The sequence below is a fragment of the Tamandua tetradactyla genome, chromosome 13, assembly GCF_023851605.1.
Source record: "Tamandua tetradactyla isolate mTamTet1 chromosome 13, mTamTet1.pri, whole genome shotgun sequence".
NCBI classification, from domain to species: Eukaryota; Metazoa; Chordata; class Mammalia; order Pilosa; family Myrmecophagidae; genus Tamandua; species Tamandua tetradactyla.
Genome location: NC_135339.1, coordinates 61,804,062 through 61,817,507, shown reverse-complemented (window position 1 = coordinate 61,817,507; position 13,446 = coordinate 61,804,062). Strand labels below are relative to the sequence as shown.

Genomic DNA, 13,446 nt, shown 5'->3' with positions numbered 1-13,446 from the left:
TAAACATCCTTTCTTGCATACATTTTTGAATAAATAAAGTGCATTTCAGCTTATTTTTTTCTGAACTTTTTTAAAAGGAGAATTTTCTACAGTGGTATTACTGGCTATGCATATCATTAAGGCTTTTGAAAAAATGTATTGCTATAATATTTTCCAGAAGGCTCGAATCAGTTTACACTCTCGTTGATTCTCTTAACAGAATATTCATTTCCTTTTCTCTTGCCATCCCTGGGAATTTAAATTCTTTATGCTCTGACTCTGTGATACATAAAAAGTATATCATATTAATTTTTATTTTTGATTTATAGCCTATTAAAATATTTTTCACATTTTTATTAGTGCATTATTTTATTTTATTGTGCATTGCCAGTTTGTATCCTTGGTTCAGTTTTCTTCTGAAAAGCTTGATTCTTTTTGAGACATAAGATGACACTTATTCTTGCATTCATTATTCACTCATTCAGTAAATACGTTTTCATTATTTGCTCTAGGTCTTGCGCTGTGCTAGGTGCTGCGGATACAATGTTAAGCAAAATAGATATGGCCGCTGTCTACTTGAACCTCGAGTAGAGTAGGGAAAAACAGACAAACAAGCAATAATGAAAAAAGTGCAATAAGAGAGTAGAGAATGAAATTGAAGCATTTGGCTGGGTAGGTAGTGGTGCTTAACCTCTCTACATATATTAAAGATCTATGCTCTTTATTGCGTATATTGCAAATGTTGTTTTATCTTACTTTGATTGACTTTTTTTCCGTATAGAAGTTTTTCATTTTTAAATTGCTCAAATCTGTCTTTTCCTTTGTGGTTTCTCCCTCAATAACTTCTTATATTGCCCCGAAAGAAAAATCATTATTAGATCTCTTTTGTCGTTTCCTCTTCCTCTACTACCGTCCTTTCCTTTAATTCTTTAGGGCGAAATCATCTGAGAGAGGTTTTTGACCCTCGGCGCTCTCCGTAGATTACTGAGTCCTTGTTGGCTGTGACAAGCTGACATTTTGTTAAAGGGCGATCGCTTTTTTCAGAAGAGCAGTCACTGTGTTCGGTGGTCGTCCAAGCCCAGCCTATTGAAACCGATGGCTCAGAAGCCGCTGCGTCTGTGAGCGACCTTGAATAGGAAGCGTGTGTGTGTGTGTTTGTGCGTGTGTAGACGCGGGCGGGAGTCTTTCTCGTGACGGGAAAGGATACGGAAAAAGGCGGGAGGACTGGAAATCTGCCGTCGAGTCCTTCCTGGGTTGTCGGGATCTAGTCTCTTTTCCCAGTCTCTTTTCGCCTGAGAGAGCACTCTCTTAGCAACACTCTTTGGGGGACGTAGAAGCTCTAGGAGTCAGGTCTCCTCCATCTTAGGCCACCCCAGCTTCTGACATATATCTCCCTTTCGTTTCTCCCCTCACCGCCTTTACAAATTAACCAAATGCTTGTAGACATCCGGCGCATTGCTGGTCGCTGGGGACCGTGGTGAACTGGATAGAGAGATGGGGAGATTGTCCTGGTGCACTTTTCTTTAGGGGAGGGGACCGATGGTGTGGTGAAGAGACGACTTCACGCATTCAATATTTTTGAACAAATGTAGTGTGCCAGGCACTGTGCTGGGCGTTGCACAGGTAGAGTGCCTTAATGGAGCTTACAATCCAGAGGAACGGATGTTTATCAAATAATCTAGTTAAATGTAGCCATCTATGTTTCGAAGTTAAGGTCATGGTTTGGGGGCAGTGTGTGGTAGAGGTACTTGGCTTAATGGGGACTCAGGGAAAGCTTCCCCCAGGAAGTGAAGAGTAAGCCCTGGTAAACTTGCGAAATGTTTAAGCATGCCATGGCATGATCAGATTTTTATTTTGGAAAACTATCTTGGCTGCAGTGTGGAGAAAGGATTAGAGCTAAAGTAGACAGCAGTTAGAACTAGGAAGAGTGATGATACAGGAGAGGTGTCAGGATTCAAGATTTATTAAAGAGATAAAATCGACAGGCCTTGGTAATGGTTTAGTTGTGAGTGAGAAGGAATCAGCTCTTGTCCTAGGTTTCTGGTGGAATAGGCAACACTGGAAAAGTGCCCTTATGAGGAAGATGAATTTTGAGGTGGCATATTATGTACAAACTGAACAGTGGCTCTCCCAGAAACAATTATAATACCATGTGACAACTGCTATGATAGGGGAAGTACAGGCTCTTGTGGGAGGACCAAGAATTGGTGACTGATAGGGACTGTGAACAATTTCTTAGAAGAGATGGTGTTCAGATGATAAATAAAAATGCATAGTAGTTTATGCCAGCACTTGCTCTGACATGGTATGTGGGGTTCTGAAATTTTGAGAAGGTAGTGACTTCTGAGACTTTCAGAAATGTGTCAGGCATGTTTTAGACCTTGGGAAAAACTTCAGACTCAAAAGGGGTTGGAGTGGTGGGGAGTGATAGGAAGAACATATTAGGGCAGAAAACTACTCCAGGGAATGGTGGAGATGCAGAATGGCCAAATTGACAGGAGAGAAGGTTTCTGCTAGGGAAACTTGGAGAAATTTCTGGAAAGACAGGTCAAGGCCTTGTGGAAGGCTGTGGTTCTGCATGCAGGGGAGAAAACGTTTTTTGAAGAAAAAATATTAAGCTGATAGCTTATGTAGGATGAATAGGAAGAAGAGGAGGCATTAGAGGAAAGTAAGCGCAATGATAATCCAATCATTATCTCTTTAACTGATTTCTGCCATTGACATTACAAGACTCTTAGTTGCTCAGCCTTGCAGTTATCCCCCATACCTCCTTTTCTTTCATTTCCCATCCTACTTCCCCAATCCCCAAGTCTTCACTATTCAAAATTTCTCATTTCTTTCTCTCCTCCCGGTCTCTATTTGTCATTTGCCTTCTTGTTGATATCTTTGTTTTTATTTGCTTATTCCACCAGGTGATTTTTCACTCTGTTACCAAAATAGTCTTTCAAAAACATATATGATTATTTCTGTCCCTGCATGAAAATGTTTAGTGATAGGAACAATAAAAAGCACACCAAAAAGACATCTTGATAAAACAAACACTACAGTATTTCAAGATGAATTAAAAGACACTGAGAGAACCATACAAATCAGAATTAGAAAAACTCAGAAATCAGTTGATAGAATAAATTACTACCCAGCTTAGGATCATTCCACCTTATTCTACCATCTCTGTCCTATAACAGCCTTTCATATAAATTTAGAATGATCAGAGTATTCCCCGTCCCTGATTGTAAGCTCTTTGAAGTTTGAATGGAATCTTACTCCTCTATTCTTAGCATAGGGCTTGGCATATTGTACTTAGTAAATTGTAGGTGTCCATTCCATGTCCATTGAATGGATGACTGAAGCCTTGTGCTAACATAGTGGCAGTGCAAATAAAAAGGACAGGATTAATGTGAAAGATGTTTGGGAAAAGGGATTGATGGGTCTTAGTGACTGGATGAAGGATTTTTGAGGCTTAATGACCATGTCAGCAAGACCCATCCACAGGACCTGAAAAGTGAGGAGGAGCTGACTTGATTTTGGAGAAAATGATAAACTAAATTTTAGATATGGTGAGTTGAAGGTGTTGGCAAGTCCCTTAGGTGTAGCTGCCCAGTGGTCATAATAGTTTACGTGAACTCAATGTCCCAGGAAAGCTAGTATATACCAGACTTGGCAGGTCTGTTTGAATTTTCTAAATTGACTTAACATTTATCTCTTGTTTGCAGCTTGGCTTGTGGAGATGTTGAAGGAAAGTTTGATGTTTTATTCACTAGAGTTCGGGCAATTCAGAAGAAAAGTGGAAACTTTGATGTAAGATGTTTCTTTTTACAGAAATTAATTTTACTATTGTAGTCAAATACACTAAAATAAAATTTGTGCTCCTTGATTTGAACATGTTCTTACTCTCTTTTTTTTTTTATTAGATTGAGTTCCTTTTGTGAGTATGGGAAATCAGTAACTGGGGATAGTAAAGGAAGGGAAACCTATGTACTGTAGACTTTTAAAAAATACTTTTTACTTTTGGATCTTTATTATTTTTCAAAAAACTAAAAACAGACTAGCAAAACCTCCCTAGGTAATTCTGACCAGTAGGGTTTGGGAAGCACAAATCTGTTTCAAAGGAATATGGAATGGATTAAGTCAGATAACATGTATAAATACTTCACAAACATGAGAGCACTATATAGGTGCTGTATATGGTAGTCGATTTGTACTAAACTTCTGGAGGACAAAAGAAGATTCTAGGCATGGAGATAATTTGTCCATTGGGTTAATGGTTGAGTAAAGACAACAGTCAGGAAATGTGTCTTTTATGCCCTGTATCCTTCAGTGTACCTAAAATTTTAAGTTTTGTATTTCACAGAGGGGTTCTTCAAAGGTCTATTTTCCCATCATTATATGTGCTAAGGATGGTAGAAGGAACCATGGAAAGTAGCAAAATGGGACTGGGAATCTTTAATGACTACTGACATTGTTTGAGGTTCCTGTTTCCTGACTCCTTATTCCTCCCCAACTCGAATTGGACAGCAGTGAACCAAGATTTAGTAATTTATAGAATCAGAGTAACTACTGCATTTGATGCTAAAGAATTGTATGTTGAAGTCCTGCTATTTGGTTAAGAACATAAACCCAGTTTGAGATCATTAAGGTGGATAATTAGCTGAATGTTACTATCAGTTATGTATTGATTGATATAAAAAAATCTCATGCCTGTTTTGAAAAACTCATTTTAGCTGCTGTTGTGTGTAGGAAATTTCTTTGGCTCCACGCCGGATGATGAATGGGAGGCATATAAGACCGGCATAAAGAAAGGTATACAAATTATTTTCACTTAACATATAATTGCAGTTCTTTTCTTTTTGGAGTAATGAAAGGGCTGCAGTTCTTGCTGGATTGTTTTTCACTACATATATTAGGTATTTAAAACTTTCCCGTTTGGGCTCTGCAATGAGCTGGGAAGAATGCCGATACGTAATCCAAATGTTCATATTTTGAATTTGGTTGGATTTTAGCTCCAGAAAAATACTACTCTTTTAAGTAGGCGGGAACTGAATAATGCAACCATATATGTCCTTTTCTTTTCCAGTTTTAGTGTTTTTTATTGAGCTCTTTAGGGCCTGTATTTTCATAATTATATGTTGACCATCTTCTGTAAAATGTCACTTTTATCAGCCTGGGGATTCTATTAATGATCAGGCCATAAGCGGGTGTAGATATCCTGAAGCAGTGGGCCTGTTTTACATATAGATTGCTATCTGTGGGGTGGGGGTAATGCATAGACGCTTTACTTTTGTGTGTGTGTGTGTTTTGCAGATTTGAGATATATTCATTTATCATATATTCCGTCTGAATTATACCATCAGTATCTCACAGTATCATCATGTAGTTGTGAAACTGTCATCACATTCACTTTTTAAAAAAAATTATTTATTAATTAAAAAATTAAGAAACCAAATAAAACATCAACATATATAATCAGTAATTCACAATATCATTACTTAGTTGCATATTCATCATTTCTTAGAACATTTGCATTAATTCAGAAAAAGAAATAAAAAGACAATAGAAAAAGAAATAAAACAAACACAGGAGAGAAAAAAAAAAGATTATACCTACCATACCCCTTACCCCTTGCTTTCATTGATTACTAGCATTTCAAACTAAATTTATTTTAGCATTTGTTCCCCCTATTATTTATATTTATTCCATATGTTCTACTCATTTGTTGACAAGGTAGATAAAAGGAGCATCAGACACAAGGTTTTCACAATCACACGGTAACATTTAATAATGGGAACTTTTTTTTTCTTTTACATGGGCAGGCACCGGGAATTGAACCCGGGTTCTCTGATATGGCAGACAAGCATTCTTGCCTGCTGAGCCACCATGGCCCACCCACATTCACTTTTATACCATTTTCGTTATTCCAAAAAGAAAATCATGAGATAGATACGATGAAAAAAATCTGAAACACCCCATGTTCCTTATCTCCCCGTATTATTGACCCCTCGTATTGGTATGGTACAGCCCCTCATATTGGTATGGTACATCAGTTACTGTTGATGAAAAAATTATAAGGTTTTACTGTTAACTATAGTCCAGAGCTTGCAGTAAGTATTTTTCCCCTACATACCACTCTATTTTTAACTCTTTGTACCTAGACTTTTTATTTTTGCTATGTGTATTTTTCTTGTGGGGCGGCATTTCTCAAGTTCTAGGGCAGATCTGGTAATTATATGGTGTCTTATGTGTTTCCCTCACTAGCTCCTATTCAGACGTTTATTCTGGGTCCCAATAACCAGGAAACACTAAAGTATTTTCAGGATGCTGATGGGTGTGAACTGGCTGAAAATATTACTTATTTGGGTAAGTTGATATTTTTTTGTTTTTGTAATAAGTATAATAAAATGTTCCCAAGAATTAGTTTCCCAGGAAATTTTGTGGCTAGATTCTTCTGTCATTACTGCCTGGGAGAAATGGAGTTCTTTTCCAAAATCTTTGTGCCCTTAGGATGATGGCATTTTTCCTTTGTTGTCTCCCCCACCTTCCCTCAATCTCCTTGTGCCTCCACAACCCAGAATACACTTTTTCAGCCAACTACTTGACTACAGTGTGTGGCATAAATTATACAGTATAGGGCATAAATTATGTTTGAATAAAGATAATTCCATTTTATATGGCCTTACTATACAACCTTGCTAGACATACATAGTTTGCTTGTAGATTTCTAACTAGCTGTAACTCTGGGTTTCACTCCAAGGTTTTGGCAACTCAGATTTTTAGTACTGATGTTTTGGTTGGGATTTTTACTCTCTTTGTCCTTTTTCTGATTCCAGGTCTGTTCTTCAATTCCAGGTTAAAGTTATTTGTTCTAGTTTCCTAGCTACCAGAATGCAATATACTAGAAATGGAATGGCTTTTTAAAAGGGGAATTTAATAAGTTGCAAGATAATAGTTTTTAGGCTATGGAAATGTCCCAATTAAAGCAAGTCTATAGAAATATCCAATCTAAGACATCCAGGGAAAGATACCTTGGTTCAAGAAGGCTGATGAAGTTTAGGGTTTCTCTCTCAAGTTAGAAGGCATATGGCGAACACAGTCAGGGTTTCTCTCATCTGGAAAGGCTCATGGTGAACACGGCATCATCAGTTAGCTTTTTCTCCTGGATTCCTGTTTCATGAAGCTCCCTGGGAGGCGTTTTCCTTCTTTATCTCCAAAGGTCACTGGCTGGTAGACTCTGCTTCTTGTGGCTAAATCATTCTTCTCTGCTCTCTGAATCTCCTGCTTTCTCCAAAATGTTTCCTCTTTTATAGGATTCCAGTAAACTAATCAAGGCCCACCCAAATGGGTGGAGACATGTCTCCACCAAATCCAGCTTAACAACCACTCTTGATTGAGCCACGTCTCCAGGAAGATGATCTTTATGGTTTCAAACATTCAGTACTGAATAGGGATTAGAAGAAATGGCTGCCTTTACAAAATGGGATTAGGATTAAAACATGGTTTTTCTAGGGTACATACATCCTTTCAAACTGGCACATTGTTCCCTCTACAATTCCTCTGAATCTCTTTCAGTGCCTGGCCATTTAAAAACCACTGTCAGTTTTGCTTCTGTTTTCCTGTACCTGCTATTAGTCCTACTGCCACTTGGATCATTCAACTCATTTTTCTCTAAAATGACTTCACTGATCTTCCCATTTCTTCTCTGTTGGTCTCTTATTTCTCTAGAAAACTTCTGTGTTTCCTTTGCTATAAAACTAATCCCTCCTCCTGCCATAGTCATCCTGGTCTTTATTTTCTACATCTGGTTGTGGCCTTCATGTATAAATCTCATCCTGCTCTATCATGTGGGGAACGTGTATCAGTATGAGGGTGGGATTTTGTTTGTGTTTTTTTAATACCACAGTTGTAATATATGCATTTTGAAATCTTGTTGTAGATCTTAATAAGAGTCTTACTTTATGGTAAGTCTCAGTTTCATTATTAGATTTGGATTAAGAGTGCACTCTAAGATGGTTGGCAAACATTTTACTATGTAAATTTAGTGCCAGGAGTGGAAAGAATAGCCTGGGTACTTTGGTTATTTCTATGAAATAGATTTTCTGAGACCCAGTAGGGGGAGCAAACAATGAACTTGATACTGAACATATTGAACTTGAAGTGCTGGCAGGACGTCCAATGTATAGTTGCAAGTGACAGTTCTTTCTAGAGTATATAAACAAGGACAGTGTTAGAGAGTATGAGTTTTGGGGAGTTGGTCCCATAAAGATGAGAAATAAATATGAGGAGAGGATGAAATTGCAAAGGAAGAACCAAAATGAGAAGGGAAGCAAGTGGATGATGGTACTTCTGGAGTATATTTTCACTTAGTGGGTAGGCAAAGAGAAGTGAAAGTAGTAAGAGGAGTGTTTGGAGAAGTTAAGATATTGTCAAGTTCATAGATTCTATGGGAAAAGAGTATAGTTGAAGAGACGTGATCATTGGCAATTACAAGGATTAGTGGCCTTGGAGAGAGAGTGGTGGGATTGCAGTGGGCTAAGGAACTAATTAAGAGGTAAAACACTTAGGGAGCACAGACTATTCTTTTGAGAACTTTGAAACTGAGGAGGAGGAAGTTTCTTTGTAAGTATGTGTGTTTACTTTGGATGGTGATGCCATTCAATATTCCATTCATTTCTGACTGGAAGGAGCCAGTTGAGAGGAAGAGATGCAAAAGATAAAAGAAGGGTAAGAATTGATGGAACAGGGTCTCAGAGCAACTGGAAAGTACAGAAGAGAGTAGTCTCTCATTTCTTGCAAACAGTTGCTCTTTGCCAGTGTTTCTGTTCACTGTTCACAGATACACAGAAGTTGCTACTTGAGGAGTACATCTTTTCTGGCTGTAGCTTCCTTGAATTGCATTTATTTTTTCTTTTTCTCCTTGCCTTTCACTGTGCCCAGGTATCTGGGTTTCTTTCAGTCTATGTAAAGTCTCATTCTGTAGGATGCAGAAAGCCTTTTTCTTCATCAGTTCTTCCCAGCTATCTTTCAATGTTTTTAAGGTACCTGGAATAACAGACTGGCCTGTGGTTCCAGGAGCCTTGACTTACTGGTACTAGAATGCCAGTTGGGAGGTGCTACTTTTACTTGCTGACTAGGAATACTGTTGCAGTCACTCAATATTGATACCTAGTAGCCCCAAGGGGGCTACAGGAGAGTTTATATTCATTCAGGCATGTGGAATGGCTGAGAGGAAGAGTCATGGCCTAGGAAGAGGGATTCATCACCTTAATGACATTTTTATTCTGAAGGTTTGACTAAAATTTACCCATTTCTTTTTCAACCCAGGTCATAAAGGTGTCTTCACTGGAACCTCAGGGCTGCAGATTGTATACCTCAGTGGAACAGAGTCTTTAAATGAACCAGTCCCAGGTTACAGTTTTAGTTCCAAAGATGTGTCTTCTCTGAAAATGATGCTGTGCTCAACACCCCAGTTTAAAGGTGTTGATATCTTACTCACATCCCCATGGCCCAAGTATGTGGGGAACTTTGGGAATTCATCTGTAAGTAGTGCTTATTCACTTGGAATTTCTAAAAGAAAATTATATTGGCTTAATCTGGGCTTTTGTTTTCTCTTTGTATTGAGTATTTTAGCTCTTGATATTCTTCAGCAGAAATCTTTTGTGAATTTTTTCTGAATACTGATAACTATATCAACTGACCAAAGTGAAAGTCAATCATAAGAAAGTGTGATTCAGATAAGATTGCTGAAATCTTAATTACAAATGAATGATTATATTTTCTGCTTCAGATGCCCTCTCTCAAGCCTCTGAATAATTTGTTTTGAGGGTTCACTAACTTTCAGTGAAGAGATTTACTGCTAATGACAGCTCTACAGTTGTATTTCCCCCCCCCCATTCCAAATTATAGCTTGTTGGCTATCAAAATATTTTAAAACATTAAACCATTATGGGGTTGAGGAAATTTACGTAAAGATAGGAGACAAGGTGTTGAAAACTTGGTGTGAAAACTTGGTGCTTCTTTAATGGGAAAGCTTTAATGTTGGGATGCATTGGAACTCACCCGTGTTTGATCTTAATATTTTTATAAATAATCTAGAAGAGGATATATACCATGTTGGTGGGTGACAACTGTCATGGGGAGTAAAAACTACATTGGTGGAAGTGAGCCTAAGGAAGATCTTGAGAAATTGTATGTCAGGGCAGAAAGCATCATCTCTTGAAATATTGTGTGTGAGGTCAGAAAGCATTGGGTAAAGTTGAAGCAGAAAACATTCATTGACGGGGAATGTAAGAATGTGATTAAGGACAAGAAATCTCAGTGAATGGATTTAGCATTATCAGTGATGATCCAGAAAAGGGACCTATAGACCACTCCCTGCCCACTTCAGCACAGTGTGTCTATGGCCAAAAAGGCCAACATCATGCTAGGGATTGTCAGGGAAGGTGTTGAAAGCAAAAGGAACAACACTGTCATCCCCCTCCACTCACCCATGGCTGTTTTTGGCATGGAGTACAAGGAGCAACACTGGTTGTAGCACAGAGAAAATAAAGCAAAGCTGGGAAGACCCAGAGAAGGACTATGAAAGTAATGATGGAAGGGAGACAGAGTACATGTGGTGGTCTATAAAGAAGAATGAGAAAAATGGGGCCCTCTCACTTTGGGGGTCATAAAGAGGATTTTGATTACATTTTATAAATAATCACCAAAGATATGCATAGGGTGAAAACAGAATAGTTTTTCAGCTCCTAAGATATTAGAACTAATCCAATTCCCTGCCCTTTAGCAAAAATCTGAAAGAGGCAAGTATAAGATAAAAGAAAACTACTGCTTTACTTAGTGGAAAATAAACTTTGTTTCCAGCTAATACCTTCTCTTCAAATAGAGTTCATAAATAATGTTAAGATGAATGATCACATAATTGGTTATTAATAGAAGCTAGGGATGTTTGGGAAACAACCCTGACTTTTGACAAATTTCCTATTCCGAAGGGCTATTGTGCCCATCTACAAACCATGCCTTCCTTAATTGAAGCAAAATAGAAGATTATGTGTTGATGCCCTTGAGTATTCCATACCAAATATTCTAAGTCCTAGGAGCGCTGAAGGCTGGTTTTAAAGTTTTGTTTTCTACATTGACTATGAATATTGACATTTTCAGAATTACAGGTGTACTACAAAGCAAATTAGAGAAGCACAGTCTGTGGGCTCCAGAGACTGAACTTACTTTCCAAAAACAGGTTTCAATAAATCATGTTTTGGGTATCAGTAGGAGAAGTTTACCTTACACTTTAGCTTCTGGCTTCCCACAATGGTTCCTATTTCTGCAGCTATGGTAGCCTGGTTCCCCTTCTGATTGCCATAAGTATGAAATTCACTGTGTAAATCTCACTGCCCGCATCTGTAACCACATAAATTTCAAAGACATTTCTAAGAGTCTTGGTATTTCTCGGTAACTCTTGCTCTGTTATAGATGAGTGGATTTCTGTTTAATAGGGAGAAGTGGATACCAAAAAATGTGGCTCGGCTTTGGTTTCCAGCCTTGCCACAGACTTGAAACCAAGATATCACTTTGCTGCTTTAGAAAAGACCTATTATGAGAGGCTTCCATATCGGTGAGTAACATTTAATTATTTTTGACTTTGAAGACAGTGCATGGGATCTTCTTTGTAAACTTCTCTTATTCATTTTAGCCATATGAAATCTTGGTTCCTTTTGGTTACTTGGAAACTGAAATAAATGACCAAGTAATTTAACTTCTCTGGATTTTTTTCCTATTTTTAAATTTAAAGAGTTGTTCTGTAAGATTTCTTGAAGGTTTGAGGGCTAAGTTAATCATATTGTTTATATCATTATAGCTTTATATAGCGCTTTAGATCCTGTTTTGATCAGGTCAAACCAGTATTCCTTGTATAGTCTTGAAAATTCAAGTTCTCCATACAATCACGTCAGATGTATTTCAGTTTAGGAATCAAGAATTTGTATCATTTTTTGTTCCTCCCTCCCTCCCTCCCTTATTTCATTTCTTTTAAGTTTGGAAGTGGAATTTTTAAAGTATATTGCAGAGAAAATAAAAACGGTATTTTATAAGTGGTAGAGTTAAATAAAATTATCTTCACTGATAAAGGGCATGGTTAATCCCTAAAGTAGTGTATAAAAACCTTTTCCATTTTTGGTTTTTGCTTCTTTTACAAAAGTAATATATATATATCATTATTATTGAAAGTTCAAAAAATATAATTGAGCAAAAAAGAAGAAAATAACTACCCTTCCTCCATAATCCCATAGCCTAAAAACAGGTTTTTCTGCTATATCACCATATTTGCATTCTAAAAAAGCCCTCCTCTTTCTAAAAGCATGCACTTAAAGCACAGCTTATGGGAAAAATAAGATTATAATAAACTACTCAAAACCTGTGTAAGGATCTGAATATACATTTCTCCAGAGAACATACACAAATGACCAATAGGCATGTGAAAAGATGTTCATATCATCAGTCATTAGAGAAGCAAATCAAAACCACAATGAGATACTGCTTCACATCCATTAGGATAGCTATAATTAAAAAGACAGATAATAACAATGTTGGGAAGGATGTAGAGTAATTGGAACCCTCTTACATTGTTAGCAAGAATGTAAAATGGTGCAGCTGCTTTGGAAAGCTGTTTGACAGTTCCTCAAAAGGTTAAACAGAGTTTACCATATGACCTAGCAATACTACTTCTATTCCAAGAGAAATGAAAATATACATTTACATAAAAATTTGTACATGTATGATCATAGCGGCATTATTCATAATAGCCAAAAAAATAGAAACAACACAAATATATGTCACCCGATGAATGGATAAATAAAAAGTGGTATAATCATACAATGGGGTATTACTTGGCAAGTAAAAGAAATGAAGTACCGATGCATGCTACAACATAGAACCTTGAAAAGCTTGTCTAAGTGAAAGAAGATGGGCATAAAAGACCACATATGGAATGACTCCATTTATATAAAATGTCGGGAATAGGCAAATCCAAAGAGACACAAAGTAGATCAGTGATTACTAGGGAAGGGGAAGGAAGGGCTGAAGGGAAATGGGAGTGACTGCTAATAATCAATAGTTAATGCTAATAAATATGGCATTTCTTTTGGGGTGATGAAAATGTTCTAGTATTAGATTGTCATGAAAGTCTCACAACGCTGTGAATATACTAAAAGCTATTGAATTGTACACTTTAAATTGTTGAATATATGATATGTGAATTTATTTCTCAAAAAAGCTATTAACAACCACCTCTGTGCAACTTTTTAACCAGAGCTGTAACAAAAACTGCTAACTATTATAATAAAAAATACTAGCAGAGCGGGTGCAAGGATAGTTCAGTGGTAGAATTCTCACCTGCCATGCAGGAAACCCAGGTTCAATTCCCGGCCCTGGCATTTCCTAAAAACAAACAAGCAAGCAAGCAAACAAATAAAAAACCAACAA

At 37.3% G+C, this 13,446-nt stretch overlaps 1 protein-coding gene across 4 annotated transcripts in view; it reads left to right on the top strand.

The window, feature by feature from the left end:
- The first annotated feature begins 544 nt into the window (after positions 1-544).
- Positions 545-13,446, top strand: part of CWF19L1 (CWF19 like cell cycle control factor 1) — a 48,730-nt gene continuing 35,828 nt past the window's right edge. For 3 of the 4 annotated variants that reach the window (XM_077125739.1, XM_077125736.1, XM_077125738.1), the window contains exons 1-6: positions 972-1,097; positions 3,693-3,777; positions 4,701-4,779; positions 6,232-6,333; positions 9,295-9,509; positions 11,463-11,581. In XM_077125739.1, the coding sequence (XP_076981854.1) occupies positions 1,075-1,097; positions 3,693-3,777; positions 4,701-4,779; positions 6,232-6,333; positions 9,295-9,509; positions 11,463-11,581 (623 nt within the window). In that variant the 5' untranslated portion in view covers positions 972-1,074. Of the gene's footprint in view, positions 652-971; positions 1,098-3,692; positions 3,778-4,700; positions 4,780-6,231; positions 6,334-9,294; positions 9,510-11,462; positions 11,582-13,446 lie in introns of those variants that run through there. The other variant, XM_077125737.1, reaches the window with a different exon arrangement.